The sequence below is a fragment of the Crocuta crocuta genome, unplaced genomic scaffold (assembly GCF_008692635.1).
Source record: "Crocuta crocuta isolate KB4526 unplaced genomic scaffold, BGI_CrCroc_1.0 scaffold271, whole genome shotgun sequence".
Taxonomy (NCBI): domain Eukaryota; kingdom Metazoa; phylum Chordata; class Mammalia; order Carnivora; family Hyaenidae; genus Crocuta; species Crocuta crocuta.
The window spans coordinates 1404143-1420708 of record NW_027527824.1 but is presented as its reverse complement, the minus strand read 5'-3'; the positions used below and the strand labels follow the sequence as shown (position 1 = coordinate 1420708).

Genomic DNA, 16566 nt, shown 5'->3' with positions numbered 1-16566 from the left:
CCTACCCCAACCCCCAACCCCCCAACCCTCCCCACCCCAGCCCTGCCCATCTCCATCCAGCTTCCACCACCATTTACTGATCTCCCACGACAAGTCTGGGGCTATACCAGGCTGTTTCGTCTGTGGTACATTGTTTAAGCCTTCCCACAGCCTTTTCAGGTAGGTATTATGTCCATGTTGCAGATGCGGAAGACTGAGGGCAGAAGGACCTTTCCAGGCTCTTCTTTACACAGCAAGTAGGATCCACAGCTGGGCCTGTCCCAGAGCTGGCTCCCCCCAGGTGACTTTCAGGCCCTGCCTCAGCAGGGCAGACTCTCACTGATGACCAGGTCCACACGTGTGGGGTGAGACTGCTCTGAGCTCACGCAGGGACGTGGCACCAACATCCTGGCACAAAGGACCACTTGGCCCGAGCAGGGGCAGATCCAGGCTTGAATGAGCTCATGGAGTTTGGAAGAGCTCTTAAAAAAAAAATGAAGAAGAAGAGTACAAAAATATCTTCCTTTTGCACCTTTCACAAAACCTCCGAGCACGTGGACACAGTGCTAGGCCCTGGCAGGGGCCCTGGAGCACAAAGGGCCTGAAGCTGAAGCTGCACAGCCTCATGGTGAATCCGCCTCTGGGCTGGAGGAAGGGCCCAGAGGCGATCTGATCACCACCCGCCTTCACAAAGGCCCTGCCTCCAGCCCAACCGACAGAGGAGGCTCCGGAGGACATTCCTTCTTCTTGTCACGCGTCCTGCTGCTACCAAACCCTCCCCACAAGGTCTGTCTGTCTGTCTCCCTCTTGCCATGGTTTCAGAAGAAGCAGAGATCATCTGAGCACAGGGCCAACCCACAGAGTACATCCGGTCCCACGGACAGCGCCGCTGGCCTTCTCTGTGATCCTGGACCACACCCCCAGGAGGATGTTCTGTGCCTGGGTGGGCAGGGTCATCCCCCACCTGTGCCTGGACCCCCAAGCTGGCACGAACAGCCTTGCCAAGAGCCCCATCTCCAAATATTCGAAGGGTATGACACTGATTACCAACTGTTCCCACATCCCATCTGGTCCACACATCAGCCCTGGAAGGTATGCAGAGCCAACGTTATTGTTCCCATTTACAGAAAGGGACAACAGATGACACTCACTGTATGCATGCTCTGTGCTAAACATGCCGAGGGGCTCTCCACAAGCCACAACTCACAGACACCGTGGCAGGAAGGGCTGGTCCCCAGGGAACAGGTGGGGAACTGAGGCCTCGCTCAGTCTCTGGGCCAGGACCTGAGAAGGGGGCTGCAGCCCCGCTCTCCCATCCCCCAGCCCAGACCTGCGCGCAGTCTCTTCACAGTCCCGAGTGGCTAGCTTGGAAGGCACACAGGCTGGAACACACTGGGCTGAGTGAGGGACGAGAGGCCTCCCGCTTCTCAAGCAGAGAAGCAGCTGGTGGCTTCTCACAGGCCTTCCTAGAAAAAGCAGATCGGCGATTGCCTTCCCCTCTCTGGATGTGTCAGAAAGAGTGCATAGGCCTTGGAACCCTGAAACCTGCTTGAAAGCAATAGCCTCAGAGACTCAGGACCTGTGTCTTCCTTCCCGCTGCCATGCAGCAGAGGGCCCCATGCCCACCTCCCACCTTCCACCTGCTGGCTCTTCCAGACCCTTCCCAGGACCACCTCTCACCTGACAGGCCAGCTGCCCAGTGCTTGCTCTCGCCTGCCCTAGTGCTTGGTCCTTCCTTCATGAGTCGTCCACTCCTATATCCATTCTACAAACCCTTCTGGAGAATGTAGTATAGGGTGACCAACTGTCCCCATTCACCCAGGACCAAGGAGTTTCCCAAGATGTGGGACTGACACAGTCCCAGGGAAACTGGGATAACTGATCACACTGATGTACTGTGTGCCTGGCCCTGTGCTGGCCACTGAGAACACACTGGACAAGGTCACTGTCTTCAGGAAGCTTCCAGCTGGAGAGTGGCTCTCACTCCATGAGGAGCTGAGATCAAGGCAGCTGCTCAGCACCTCACACACATTATCAACTGCAATCTTAGGAGGAGGGTATTATCATCACCATGGTATACAGAAGACAACAGAGGCTCAGAAAAGTGACCTGACAACGACGTGCCTAGAGTCACAGAGCTATCAGTGACATGCCAAGACTTGAACTCTGATCCGATGAGACAGATAAAGGAAAGGCCAGGCTTGTTCCAGCATGAACATTAAGAAGACAGAAAAATATAAAGATACGTTTTATTTAATCAATTTTGTAGCCCCCAGTATTTGGCATGTCCTTGAGGCTCAGAAAAATGTGTATGGAAGGAAGGGAGGGAGGGAGGGCAGGGAGAGGGGACTCAGGAAGGGAAGGAAGGGGGAGGGAGGGAGGAGATAAAGGAGACAGGAAAGGAAAGGAGGGAGGAAGGGGAGGGACTAAGGGGAGGGAGGGAGAGGGGGAGGAAGGGCAGGGAAGGAAGGGAGGGAGGCATTTGCCTGATTCAATCACCTCCAGGCCAGGAGATCCCAACCCCCAGTTCAAAATATATGTATTTCCCTTTTCATAGCCCATGTCAGCTCTTTTCTTTCAGCAGCAGGGCCAGGAAGGAAGTGAGAAGAGGGAAAGAGTGCTTCTCTTTTGGGTCAGCAGCTCAGGGCTCACTTCCTCCAGGGAATCTTAAGTGACTCACACACCCATGTAATTCTAGCCCCCACTTATTTAAGTACAACAGCCATGTGTGTATGCGCGTGCGCATGTGTGTGCGTGTGTGTGCACACATGCATGTGTGATGCTTGTATTCTTGCTTCTGTTCACTTCTACAAACCTGGACCTCGTCTGGCTAGACCAGCCCTATCAGGAGCTGGAGGTCCAAGAGGTACAAGAACCCTCGTCTGCCCTCTAACACAGGAAGGTGACATGTCAGCCGCTGACCATGATGATGCAATGTGCCATCATGGAAGCCTGCAAGGTGCAAGGGAGCACGGAAGAGGGCACTGAGTGCCTGGGCAGAGAGCGCCAGGTCAAGGGAAGGCGTCGTGCCTAAGCACGCAGAAGGTGCTCCGTACAACAGATCAACTGAACTGCATTGAAGTTAGGTTCAACCTTCAAACAGAAGGGAGATATCATCAGAGGAAGAAGGTATTCCAGACACAGACCAGCTTGAACAAAGGCACAGTGTGCATAAAGTATGAAGACTATGGACGAACATCCAAAAAAAGTCAGTGCAGCCAGAGTGTTTGCTGTGTGGTGGGGAGAGCTGGGACAGTAGAATTGGAAGGAAGTTTGGCCTAGATCACGAAAGGCCCCCAGTGCACCCCACCCCGCACCCTGCGAATGTGGACTATCCTATAGGAAATCAGGAGAAACTAGCCAGGTTTTTTTTTCTTAATGTTTGTTTGTTTGTTTGTTTATAAAAAGAGAGGTAGAGAGCCAGCAGGGGAGGGGAGAGAAAGAGAGGGAGACAGAGAGTCTCCAGCAGGCTCTGCACAGCCAGTGGGGAGCCTGACATGGGGCTCCAACTCACCAACCTGGGATAACGACCTAAGCCGAAACCAAGAGTTGGACGCTTAACTGACTGAGCCACCCAGGTGCCCCCCAGGTTTTTTTTTTAATGTTTGTTTATTTTTGAGAGAGAGAGAGAGAGTGTGTGTGTGTATAAGCAGGGGAGGGGCAGAGAGAGAGGGAAACAGAGGATCCGAAGCAGGCTCTGCACTGAGAGCAGAAAGCCTGATGCAGGGTTCGAACTAACAAGCTTTGAGATCATTACCCGAGCTGAAGTGAGACACTTAACCGACTGAGCCACCCAGGTGCCCCGAAACTGGCCAGTTTTTAAGCCAGGGGGAAAAACAGAGTCAGATATGAATTTCAGAATAAATGGAGGGTTTGGGGGGCGTCTAGACTGAGCGAAGGGACAGCAGTCAGAAGACTAGTGTAACAGTCCAGGCCAGAAGGAGGGCTTCACCTGGGCCAGTGGCAGTAGAATTGGGGGATGAAAGGCACTTTGGTAATAGGGGCACATAGCCATCAGCATCAGGTTGGGTGCCCTGAAGGTTAGGGTTGGTGTGTCTCTTCTCCACGGAGCTTGGCACACCCCTTCCCCCAAACACTCCAAGAGAAACTTAGGCTGATGGAAGCCAGGCTGCTGTATGGCCTGGGACAGGACTCAATCTGAGACTGAGTCATGGTTCTTTGTTTGAAAGTTCTTTTTTTTTTTTTTATAATTTTTTATGTTTATTTATTATTTACTTTGAGAGAGAGAGAGAGAGCGCACCTGCAAGAGGGGCAGAGAGAGAGAGGGAGAGAGAGAGAGAATCTCAAGTGGGTTTCGCACTCCCAGTGCAGAGCCCAGACTTGGGGCTCCATCCCACGAACTATGAGATCATGACCTGCGCCAATATCAAGAATCAGACACTTAACTGACTGAGCCACCCAGGCACCCCTGAAGGTTCACCTTACCAAAAAACTTTACCTCTTTTGGGGGAGCAGGGGGGTCAAAACTGACTGCAAAACAGTGAACGTCAGAGATGACCAGATGGTTTTAAGTATGCACACCCGAGTCCCTTGCTGCTGAAGTCAGCCCTCTAAATGAGAAATGAATATGTGCATATTAACCACTGCATTATGCCATGTGATCACCTGAGTCATTTTTAGGATGTTAAAAAAAAAATTCCCTTGCAAAGAAACAGTTCTCATTACTGAGCTTAAGCCTGCTTCCAGGTTTCTTCCACTGCCCTGGGGCAATAAAGGCCCATAATAAAACCATCCTGCTACTGTGCTAGGTGCTTTCATTAGCACAGATACAGCGAGAAAGGATGGAAACTTTATGCCCAGAGGCTGAAAAGCTGCACAGACACAAAGCTATTGGCAGAGGAAAGGTGAGAAGCCCCAGCCCACTGCCTCTTCCCAACAGGACAGCCACTGGCCTCTGGCCTCCTGTGTTCCCAGGAAGAGCCCTCAGACCTGCAGCGTCCGGACCTCCACCACCACCCCACAGCCCCAAAGCCTAGAGCAGTCTCTCATACACCATGGTTTCCTATTTCATGGCCACAGCTCATCTGGGAAGTCATCAGACCCTCTCTGCAGGGTTTCCTCCACTGAAGGAAAGCCTTCGTTCGCTCCAGGGGCCCTCCACCAAAATAGGCCTGGCCAGACCCTCGTTTCCAATGCTGGGTTTGCTGGACCTGGTGTCTCCTCCTAGGTCCGTCCCATTTCTTCTGTCCAGGACCCAACACTCACTGTGATGCCAGGTGGCAGTACCTGGACGTTCACCCTAGATTTTGTGTCCTCAAGCAGTCTGCAGCCCCAGGACACCCCCAGCTGACAGCAGAGGAAGTGAGTGTCTGACGCTGTGCCTGGCACGTAGAGGGTCCTCTAGTGTCTGATGAAGGAAGTCAGTGCTGGCTGAAAAGTTCTGTCACAAATACTCCAAGACAAGCATCACCAGTGGCCCACCTCCAGCTCACTATCCAAAGCCTGGTTGGTGCCCCCCGCTTCTCAGGAGCTGCCTCTGACCCTTAACCACTGGGCTTGCTCTGCCCCCAGTATACACGGATCCACATTACCCCCTTCTTACAGTGTGTTGTGATGATCTATTTCCTCTCCCCCAGAAGACAGGAACAGCGCCAGGGCTGACTTGCTTGTTTCATCCTCACGCCTCAGGTGCCCGGCCTGGGGCCTGCGATGTGGCAGATACTCAGAAGGCTCTGTCCACAGGTACCTCCTTGGAAGGCCCAGGGTGGTAGAAAGGGTCTAAGCCAGAGGAACCCTCACGGGGCTCTCTATCGTGAACCCCCATACCCAGGAGGGCTAGGCTCCAGGCTCTGAGAAAGGGTCTTACTTAGGCCAGAGACAGGAGCAGAGCTGCGCCCTAAATCAGCTTCCCACCAGGAGAGACCGGTGTGGGCCAGGCGGCTTAGGGACCTACCTGCCTCTGGGCCCGGCACCCTGCTAGTGCTCAAGAAATGTTTGTGGAACTGGGGCGCCTGGGTGGCTCGGTTGAGTGTCCGACTTCGGCTCAGGTCATGATCTCACGGTTCGAGCCCCCCATCCGGCTCTGTGCTGACAGCTAGCTCAGAGCCTGGAGCCTGTTTCAGATTCTGTGTCTCCCTCTCTCTCTGACCCTCTCCTGCTCACACTGCATCTCTCTCTCTCAGAAATAAGTAAAACATTAAAGGAAAAAATTTTTTTAAATAAAAAACTTTTAAAAATTAAAAAAAAAAAAGAAATGTTTGTGGAACTGAGTGGAGGAGACTGAAAAATGTGGGCTATTTGTTCTTCTGGCTGCTGAGGGGCCAGGTCCCGTCTGGGGGCACTTCGCAGGCAAATTATCTCAGGACACAGCCTGTTTCCTCTAATGAGGCTTCTCCCCTTTGCAGTTCTGCTCCCAGGAGCGTGGGAAGGTGGGGGGCAATACACAGAGCCGACCTCGGTGGCCTGCGCTAAGGCAGCACACACGGGCCTCCTCCCAAAATGGGGTGGGCAGCACGCACCACCCAGCCGGGCAGGGGAGGGCCACATTGACCTCTGGGGCCCAGGAATCCTGAGCAAAGCAGCGCCTGCCTCGTCCTGGGCCCCTGTGGGGAGGAATGAAAGAAGGAGGCAGGGAGTCAGGCTGTTATGTAACCAGCTTCCTCAGAGTCAGAGCTTGTCTGTCACAGCCCAGTGCTGCAGGGAGAGGCTGGCGGAGGGGGAAGCGGCTTTCTTCCCTCCTTTGCTGTCTCTCCTCCAGACCTCAGCAGACCTCAGAGGCGGGAGCTGCTTTCCAAGCGCCTCAGCTCCAACACCCGCGAGGGGTGGTGGTGTCTGAATGTGCGAGAAACAGTGGCCTGCTGGCTTCCCTGGTAGAGATCTGGCTCTGGACTCCACCGCTGCACCTGGGCACATGGGGTAAGGGAGAGAGGCTCAGACCCTCCACGAGGCCCACCCCTGTGCCTGCTTCCTCCTAGAGAATCTGCCAAGAATGGGGAGGCTCACGCTACCCCAGCACCACCCTGCTCTGCCCCTCCCTGCCCTGGGCAATCTCACTTCCCTTTGGTGACATCATCTGAACTTCTTCTCTGGCCCAGTGCAACCCCCCACCCCCGCATAGTCAGCTGTGTGCACAGTGCTGTACAGGACAGAAGGGAGGGGATGCGGGAGACAGGGGAGCAGAGGGGAGAGCTGAGACCCACGCCTGGTCTTGAATGACAGCAACGACTTCATCGACTCCTGACCCTCTCAGCCACAGCAACCACACGCAATAGGTGGTATCATTACACCTATTTCACAAATGAGAGCACTGACACCCAGAAATTTAAGACCCTCATCCACAGTCATGGAGCTAGGGTGCGATATTGCTGGACAGCAAAGCTGAGTCTGTGTGACTCAACCCCAGGGCTCCACCTTTGGGGGGGCCCATCCCCATACACCTGGGGGTGCTATTTGGGAAATGCCTAGGCTGTTGAGAGACACTGTGCAGCCTTAACTGGTCACCTGCTGAGGACACCAGTCTGGGGACCATAGGACAGTCATGAGGACAGGGACAAGAGCGTGACAGAGGCCGAGGGCTTGCCCGCTGCCACCAGTAGCCTTCCCTTCTGATTAAGCTACAGGCAGGCACTCAGTCTCAGGCTGGTTGACACCCACACACAGCCTGCCCCTTCTAGAAGATAGGGCTGCAAGTGGCCAAGCTATCAAGCACAGAGCACAGCCTGTCCTGTGTGCCCTCTTCCCCTTCTAGCTCTAGAACCAAGAAGGAAAGCACCCTAGAGGCCTCCTAGGCCAAAGCCCTTTCTCCTTCCTGCTTGACACATGGAGAAACTGAGGCCCAAAGAGGAAAAGCAGCTTATCCATGGTATCAGGGGGATGGTGAAGAAGTGGGGTCCCTGTAGCCAAGGTCAGAGCCCCTGTCCATGATTTATCTCACTTGGGTGCTCTCCCCAGAGAGCATTGTCTCTCATCTGTCTGTCTGTCTGCCTCTCTCCCTGGTCCCCTACCTTCTCTCCCCACCTCCTGCTTTCTTTTCGCATCTCTGCTTGCAGGCCCAGTGTCTGAAGCCTCCTTCACAGCATCCCTCGCCTTCTCACACTCTTCCGAGCCTCACTCCCCCCCACCCTCTTCCTTCCTTCCACTCCTCAGGGCCAAGAAGCAATTCCTGGTTGGTTTAATTAGCTGATTATGACCACAGCCTACTGGATCCAGTGCCCAGAACCCTGTCCTCAGTAATTAGGTGGGTTCTGAGTACTTGCCCAGTGGGAAGCCAATGGGTAGATCTCTCCAGCTGCATAAAGGGCTCCTTGATCACCAGTGTGTGATCATCAGAAACCACGGTCCCCTCCTCAGGCCAGGCCAAACCACACTGGATGCACTGTAGCTAGATCGAGATGTCCATCCTATAGAAACAGCCCATACTCCCCACCCCACAGTCCAGAGACCCAGGAAGGCTCAGGGAATGTCTGAGGATGCGAATGATGAACAGATCCCACACTCTGGGGGCCAGGAAGGGATGGCTCCATGGCCAGGGCACTTATTGAGGAAGTAGGATTTGGACAAGCAGTGAGAAGTGAGGATGGTATTCTAAATGGGGAAAGCAGCAGAAGCAAAATGAGGAAGGCTGGAATGAGCCACCAATCCCGGTGCCAGATAGCTCTGGTTATCAGAACGCACATTCTCCTAGCAAGGTAAAGCTGCTCATCCACTGACCTCCGCCCTTTGGGTCACAAACACAAAGTCACTGTCAGATATTTCAAAATCCCCAAAGATGTCCCATTGTCCTCATCAACCACATTGCCCATCCCCCATCCCCCGCCACATATATCTTTTCCCAGTGAAATACCTACATTCAGCCTCCTTCACTGAACAAATATTTATGGAGCTCGGTTCCATGCCAGGTCTGCACAGGGACAACAGACACAAGGCAGGTGTCCTTGGTCTCACACAGAGGACATCACAAGTGTGTAAATAAACAGGACCCATGGGGGTGCAAGGGAGGGATCAGTGCCAAGAATGAGAGAGAGAGAGAGAAAGAATGGCAAAAAAAGGTCACACGGCACTTGGAAGTCAGTGAGGGCTTCCTGAAGGAGGAGGCCATATATGATCCAGGTCTTGAAGGACAGACAGGAAGGACACCGTATAGGGTCAGGTCGCCACCTGTGTACAAGGGCCGATGATAAAACAGGCTTGTGCTGAGACCTTTGAGGCCTCAAGAGTGAGTCAAACAGAGTTCTTCCCTGAGGGAGCTCACAGCCTGGTGGGGAGGCAGACCCCAGGAGAAGTCATCTAAGAGCTAACCTCAAATAACACTGCCCTTGTACCAGGGGACTTGTCTCTGAGCTTTACCTGTTGTAATTCATGTAATCCTCCAGACAACCTACTGTGCAGGCACTATTACTACCCCATGTTGCAGATGAGGGTGCTACAGCAGAGAAAGGGTTAAATAATAGGGGAAGTGGAAGAGCTAGTAAGGTGCAGAGCTGGCATTTGAAACCAGGAAATCTGGTTCCTCCTAAAGCCTACCCACTATGCTAATCACTCTATGCTAATCAGATCCCGGAGTGGCTGAGGGCACAATCCACACCCACCCTGGCCCAACTCCCCTGAAGTCTCAGTCTCACTGGCCTATGACAGAGGCCTGAACTTTGCTCGATCCCCCACTTCTGGCACCCCCTGAAAGAAAGGTCACCCCCACACTCACTAGCAGAACCCAGGAAAGGGGTAATTCAAGGAGAGTTACCTCCTTCCCAGTGATGGCTGATTTGACTTCCAAGGGACGCCAAGATCCAGAGAGGGTGAATGTTGTGCCCAAGGTCACACAGCAATGATTAAGCATTTGAGCATACCTCTGGGACCGTCCTGGATGGTGCCTCCCAGCCGTCCACTTCCCACCCCTGCCCCCACCCCATGACCATTAATGGCGCCTGAAGGAGGAGGAGGATGAAGATGCTTAAACAACCAGGAGTCAGAGGCCCATGGCCACTATGGGGGAGACCTTGGGCCTCATCTAGGTCCGTACGCATCCAGTTTCTGGGCCTACGGTACACTCTGGAGAGAGAGGCTGCACCGTGTACCGCCACTGAACGCTTAGACCCTCAGCGAGGAGTATGTCTCCTGCTGGCCTGGCATCAGCCACAGCGCCCCACCTTGCTCCAGGCTCTTTAGACCAACAGATCCCTCTCCAGGTACAAGGGTGTCCCTTGGAATCAGCTGTGGTCTCAGCCAGGCCCAGCCCAGCCCTAGGCAGAGACTCGGTTGCTGTGGGGACTTCAGTCACACAGAACACCAGGACCTGTCTGGTCCAGTCCCTGGAGCCTGGCCTCATCTGGCACCAGGTCTCCTGGGAAGGAACAAGCAGTTCCTCTAAAGTGGGCTAAAGATGGGGCCAGTCCCAGAAAGGAGGAGGCGTCTCCAGAGAGATGACCCTGCCAGGGCCCCTTGGGGAGGGAGGGAGGGGGCTGGGACAACAGGCTCCTTTGTTCCCCTCTCAAAAGCAGCCACCCTGTCCTGCCCCACCCCCACTGCTGTATACCCCCCTACTAGGACTCAAGCCATTCCTGGGGCAGGACCCATCCTGCACACAGGAAAGAGAGAGGATGGCTGAAACCATCAGAGATAATATCTTTTCTAATCCCAGGACCCACACTGGAGACATGCCCCGTTCTCAGACGCCTTCAGTCTGATGTGGGAGAAGGGCTTCCTCCTGCAGAAGCCTGTCTGATGGGGGAGAAGCAGGCCTCACTCCCAGAAACCCCATTCTTTTTTTTTCTTTTCAAGACAGACAGAGACAGAGCACGAGCAGGGGAGGGGCAGAGAGAGAGGGAGACACAGAATCCGAAACAGGCTCCAGGCTCTGAGCTGTCAGCACAGAACCCGATGCAGGGCTCAAACCCATGAACCTCGAGATTGTGACCTGAGCTGAAGTCCGACACTTAACCGACTGAGCCTCCCAGGCGCCCCGCAGAAAACCCATTCTGATAAGGATGGTACATCCCCTTCCCTAAGGACTTCACAACCTGATGGAGGAAACTGTCTCCCCCGCACCCCAGCTCCGTCCCCCCACCCTGGTCTAATGTGGGAAACACGGCTTTCATCCTTAGAATTCTCTAATGGGAAAAACCTAATATTAGCCCTTAAGATGCTCCTGGGCTGAGAGCAGAGGCAAGAAGGGAGGAAGGAGTTCAGTCCATTCAACAAATCCTTGCCAGGCATCTCTAATGAATCAGATCCAGAGGTGGATAATGGGCCAGCAAAGAGAAAACAGAAATAGCCCCAAACCACAAGGAGCTCACCAACTGGGGAATAAAAACACCTGGGGGTAGGAATAATCATGTGAGAGAACGCCAGGAAACTCCCCCATCCCAGCACCCAAGGCCTCCTCACCAGGGCTGTCTCCTCCCTTAGCAGCCACACCCCTCACGCTCCTGCACCTGCATGCACTTACTGTCTGCACGGTCGGTCTAGATCGCTTGGCATCCCCAGGACCTNAGAGGTGGATAATGGGCCAGCAAAGAGAAAACAGAAATAGCCCCAAACCACAAGGAGCTCACCAACTGGGGAATAAAAACACCTGGGGGTAGGAATAATCATGTGAGAGAACGCCAGGAAACTCCCCCATCCCAGCACCCAAGGCCTCCTCACCAGGGCTGTCTCCTCCCTTAGCAGCCACACCCCTCACGCTCCTGCACCTGCATGCACTCACTGTCTGCACGGTCGGTCGGTCTAGATCGCTTGGCATCCCCAGGACCCGCTCAGAGTGTACTTCCTCTGGGAAGGCCTCCCCGAGACCCCCAGCCTGAATCAGATGCCAGGAGCCAGTACAGAGAGCCTCCCCTGTGACCAGCTCACATTTCTGCAACGTCCCTCCCACCCTCAGCTGAGCCTGAGCCCCCAGGTTCCCACACCTCTAGTTCCCACCACCCTGAGCTCAGGGCCTCACACCCTTCCTCCAAGAGGCCCACCCCAGCTCCAAGCATGAGGAACAGCAGAGTCCTCCCCTCTGCTGTGTCCCTGTGCCTCTGGGGCCCAGCTCTGCCCTCACCACTCCACCAACAGCCCTCTCACCAAGTCACTAGCCACTGCCTTCTGGCCAATTGCCAGGAGCCTCTCCCAAGGTCCGTCCCCTCTCCCCCCTCAGACATCAGTGCTCACCAAGGCCTCAGCTGTCCCCAACTCTCCTCTCTTCACACACCATACCTCTTCCCTGCACCACTTCTAAACCCAAGACTTTCAAAGCCCCACCTCCCTCCTCCATCCCTACCCCAGGATCCTGACCCATCTATGCAGAAACTTCCCTACATCTTCCTTAACTTCCAGTCTGGCTCCCTCCCAAGTCACCAACTCCCTGCAGGCCTCAGAGAGATAGATGGTCACTCCGAAAGCAGCGGAGGATGGCTTGGCTGAGGCCTGCTGACCTTCCACGGTCACAGCCCTGAGGTGTAACAAGCCCCCTGAACCAACGTAATGGAAAGCTTCAGCCTTGGGCAAGGATGCCCAAACTTGGAAGGAGGTGAGCTGTGGAGAAGTCTGAAGCCCAGAAGCCAGCCTAGAATCAGGGACCGGAGATGGTAAGTCAGACTCAACCCTTCCACTCCCAGCAGCCCCAGAAGCATCCCTGACCAAAGCCGCAGGACTTCCCCATCATCCAGCCAAGAGAGGTCACACAGAGCTTAACCACCAAGGGGGACGACAGCCAAGGTTCAGAGAGCTGGTGATTATGTGTCCCCATCACGCCCACCCTCCTCCCCTTCCAACAAAGAAAACTTCATAAACATCTGTAGGCAAGAGAATTCCATTCCATCCCATTGCCTCTCAGGAAGTCCCACCTGTTGCCTAACTGATTGTCCATGTTGCCAAGTGAGTCAGGAGGACCAGCAAGAACCAGAAGGGATGCGCAACTTTAGAGTGGAGCTGCCAGGGAGGTGCGGGAGGCCAACTGTGGGCCAGACAAGCCCTCTCCTGCGTGAAAGCGCCGTGCGGCAGAGGGCTCTGTGAACAGACAGGCTGGGGTTCAGAAGCTTGTTGGCTGAATGGCAACGGACAAATTACTTCATCTCTCGTAGTCTGTTTCCTCCTCTGTAAAAGGGAATAGCAATCCCTACCTCAACAGGATCATTGGGAGAACCAAGTGAGATGGTGCATGTAAGTCTCCTGACGCACACCAGACACCCCAGCAGCCGGGCTAACGGACACCACCTCCTTATTCATAGTTCTCAGCCGCCTCCTCTCCACAACCTTAGCTCAGGTCCCTCCTCCCAGGCTCCTCCTCAGCCTCCTCACGGGGTTTCCCTGCTTCTGCCATCCACCTCCTGCTACATCCCTCTGAAAGGGAAATCTGCTCCCATCCCTCCCCTCACACCCCCCTCTGAATCACAACGCACTTCAGGAGAAAACCCTCTCTCCTTAGCTTGACATTACAGGCTGTGGCTGACTAGCCGGGGTTTATCTCTTAAGGCTCACCCAGTATTGCCTGCCCAACCCGCAGGCTGTATGCATTGCTTCATGCCTCCAAGCCTTCGCACACTCTGCCCTCAGCCAAGTATGATGTCCCCAGTGCCACCACCTCAGCTTCCTCGGCCTCCTGGATGAAGTTCAGCAGCTCCAAAGCCACCTGGTTCCCAGGAAAGCTTCCCTCACCATGCCCCCTGCTGGGACTGGCGTGGGGACTCCTCCTTAGGCCTGCCATGGCACATGTCACTCTACATTATAACCGCCTGCTCTGCTCTACATCCCTTGGGGACACAGTGGGGCCATTCCTCTCTGAAGCCCCAGCCTCTGACACTCGGTCAACATTTGTTGAATGGATGTATGAAGGCTCCCAGAGCACCTTATTGGAGCAGTCATCATACCACCTGCCTGTAACTAATCTCATCCAGGCATTTGTCTCACCGCCCACCCCTGCCTCCTTGACCCTGGGAGTTTCTAGGGGACAGTGACAGTTTCCGACTAATTCTGCTGTCACTTTCATATGGGGAGTGAGCCCAGATACAGAGATGGATGCCGTGACTCCTGATCTAGAGTACTGGATGTTTGCAGTTTCTTCTTCTAGGTCAGAGATGAAGTAGAAGCCCACGGCCTACGGAACAAAGCAAGGTATAGCCCATTACTGATTTTGCCCTTCTCTTCCAAATTACTGAGGAAACCTGTCTGAAAACGGGAGGGAGGCTTCCTGGGGCTCCGGGGAAGAGGGCGGAGGGGGTAGGGGAGAAGAGCAGGCCCACCATCCATTGAATGAAGTTTAGCCAAGCCTGGGCTCCAGGCTTCAGGCAGCACCCCTCCCCCTGCCCAGCAAATTCAATGAACTCAAAAGAGCCTTGACATTTTTTTGAGTATTGACAGCTCCAATTTACAGATAGGAAAACTAAGGTCCAGAAGGGCGAAGACAATTGTATGAGGTCCCCCAGCGAGTTGGAGGCAAGCAGAGAGAGTCATGAAAAAGGGCCTAACCCCAAAGATAAGGTCTCCAACAGGTACCTGGCTGCTCCTCGTGTCCCCATCCTGCTGACAACCTATGTCAGCAGGGGAACAATGACACTCCTCAAGTCACAGAGAGGCAAACCAAGGCCCAAGAGGGGCTGAGTCACCCTGATGGCGAAGCAGCACGGGAAGAACAAAGGAGACCTTTGCTCCTAGGAGCCTTGGCTCCTAACTCTCACAGGGAGAAAAGTCTAACCTCAAAGGTGAGGAAGATCTTGGCTTTGGGGGATGTGGACATAGAAGACAGAGGCACACATCCTTCTGCTGAGGACAGAGACCCGGGTCACAGTGCCGGCCAGCCAGCTGCAATGAGGACTAGTCATCAAGGTGAATGCAGAGAGCTCCCGATCTTCTGCAGCCCCCCACCAGCCTGGGCCTCCACACACGGAGCAGTGCACCCCACCCTGACCTTCAGCCCAGGGCCCACAAAGGTCTTGGCGATGCCCAAGGGCAAGCCACAGAGAAATGGACCAAGTAGACTCCAGCCTCTGTCCTGCTTCTGATGCCTCCTGACCTTAAGCAAGTCAGATAACCTCTAACACTCTCTTTCCTCTTCTGGAAAACAGAAAGAGGAAAATTAACCTCTTTGAAGAGCTGTCAGGAGCATGGCTTGGAAGCAGTTTCTAAATTACCTCCAAGCCTCAGTTTCTTTTTCTGAAGAATGGAAATACTTGCTGGCAGGTGGCAGTTGGTGTGAAATTGCTTTGTTGTGGTAACAAAACGCAATGACCACGGGTCATTTCTCCCTAGCCTATTTGCTCCTTTGGGGAAGGAATCGGTCTTGCACATCTTTGATCCCCACACTACGCCTAGTACACGGCAGGCACTCAATAGATAACTATTGAAAGCAAGGAGACAGGGAGACAGGAAAGAAGAGGGAGAAGAGAGAAAGAAAAAAGTGAAAAGGGGGGATGTAGGAGGCTTAAGGGGAGAAGATGAAGGAGAAGCTTCTCCTAGGACTTCTCGGAGTGGACAGAGTGGAGGGGTACAGATGGCGTGACAAACCTGAGTGCCTGATCAGGGCTAGTCTTGGTCTAGAGGGGCTGTCTTCAAGGACTGCCTTACCCCCACCTCCTCCTCCTTTTGGCTCCCAGTTTTCCATTTCAGACACAGCCTCTCCCCTTCTGAGCCAGGGCAAGCTCCTAAGAAGATAGGAACCCCTCTCCCCACCCCAGCTTAAAAGAGACCCTGGCCAGCCACCCCAGGCCTCCAGAGGTCAAAGAGACAGGAAACAGTGTGGTTAGGATGCATTTTTCCCAGGCTCCGGGGGGGCCTGCCACCCTGTGTGATGTGTGCGTTCCACTTCTTGCCATGTGGGGACTGGAGTGTGTGTGTCAGCGGACCCGGGGTCTGCTGGCTTGTGACCATGGGGTGCCAGCGTGTGGAGACATTAGTCTGACGTCTCTGCGGGGGTCGGTGCTGGGACAGTCTTGCAAACACTGTGTTGAGGAGACAGGTGCCAGCACAAGTGTTCATGTCCGTGAGGGTGCGTCTCAGTAAGAGTGTTCATGACAGTGAGTGCAAGTGACAGTGTATGCGTGTATCCGTGTAGGCCCACATGCGTGTGCCAGCGTGAAGGTGTAGCACTGCTCTGTGCTGGAGTGTGACCTGTGTATGCCAACATGACTGTCAGTACAAAAATGTGTTCACAAGTGTGTGCCACTGAGTGTGTGACAGTGTGTCATTGTATGTGATCAGTGCGTGGCAGTGAATGTCAGTGTGTGTGCCAGCATGAGTGTGCCCATGGATGCGTGTGTCCATGTGAGCGTGCGTGCCATTGTGTGTCAACCTGCCCCCTTGCGTCTCTGCGTCTCCTGGCCAGTGCTGGGTGTCAGCGGCGAGTGAGTGTGTGAGTGTGTGTCCATGGCAAGAAGCCTCGAGCCAGATGGGGCGGCCCGGGTCCTCGCCTCTCGCCACCCCCGCCCACGGCCCCTGGGCCAGGCCAGCGACCCACACAGGAGACCTCGGGCACAGGAGAGCCGCTTGCCGCGGGGCCAGGCGTCGGCGCTCCCCGGGGTGCCCGCCAGCCCCCCCCGCCTGTGCCCTCGCCCAGGTCGCCCCCCACGCGCACCGGCGGGCCGCCGCCCGCACTCACCGCGTCCCTTTGTCGCCCATGGTCCGCGGCGGCTGCAGGAGGTCCGAGGCGACAGC

General features: G+C 54.7%; 1 protein-coding gene across 1 annotated transcript in view; it reads right to left on the bottom strand.

Moving 5' to 3' along the window:
• Positions 1-16560, bottom strand: part of ARRB1 (arrestin beta 1) — a 68405-nt gene extending 51845 nt beyond the window's left edge. Inside the window, exon 1 of the mRNA XM_077776428.1 lies at positions 16511-16560. Coding sequence (XP_077632554.1) covers positions 16511-16530 — 20 coding nt within the window. The 5' untranslated portion in view covers positions 16531-16560. The remainder of the gene's footprint in view (positions 1-16510) is intronic.
• Between the last annotated feature and the right edge of the window lie 6 nt (positions 16561-16566).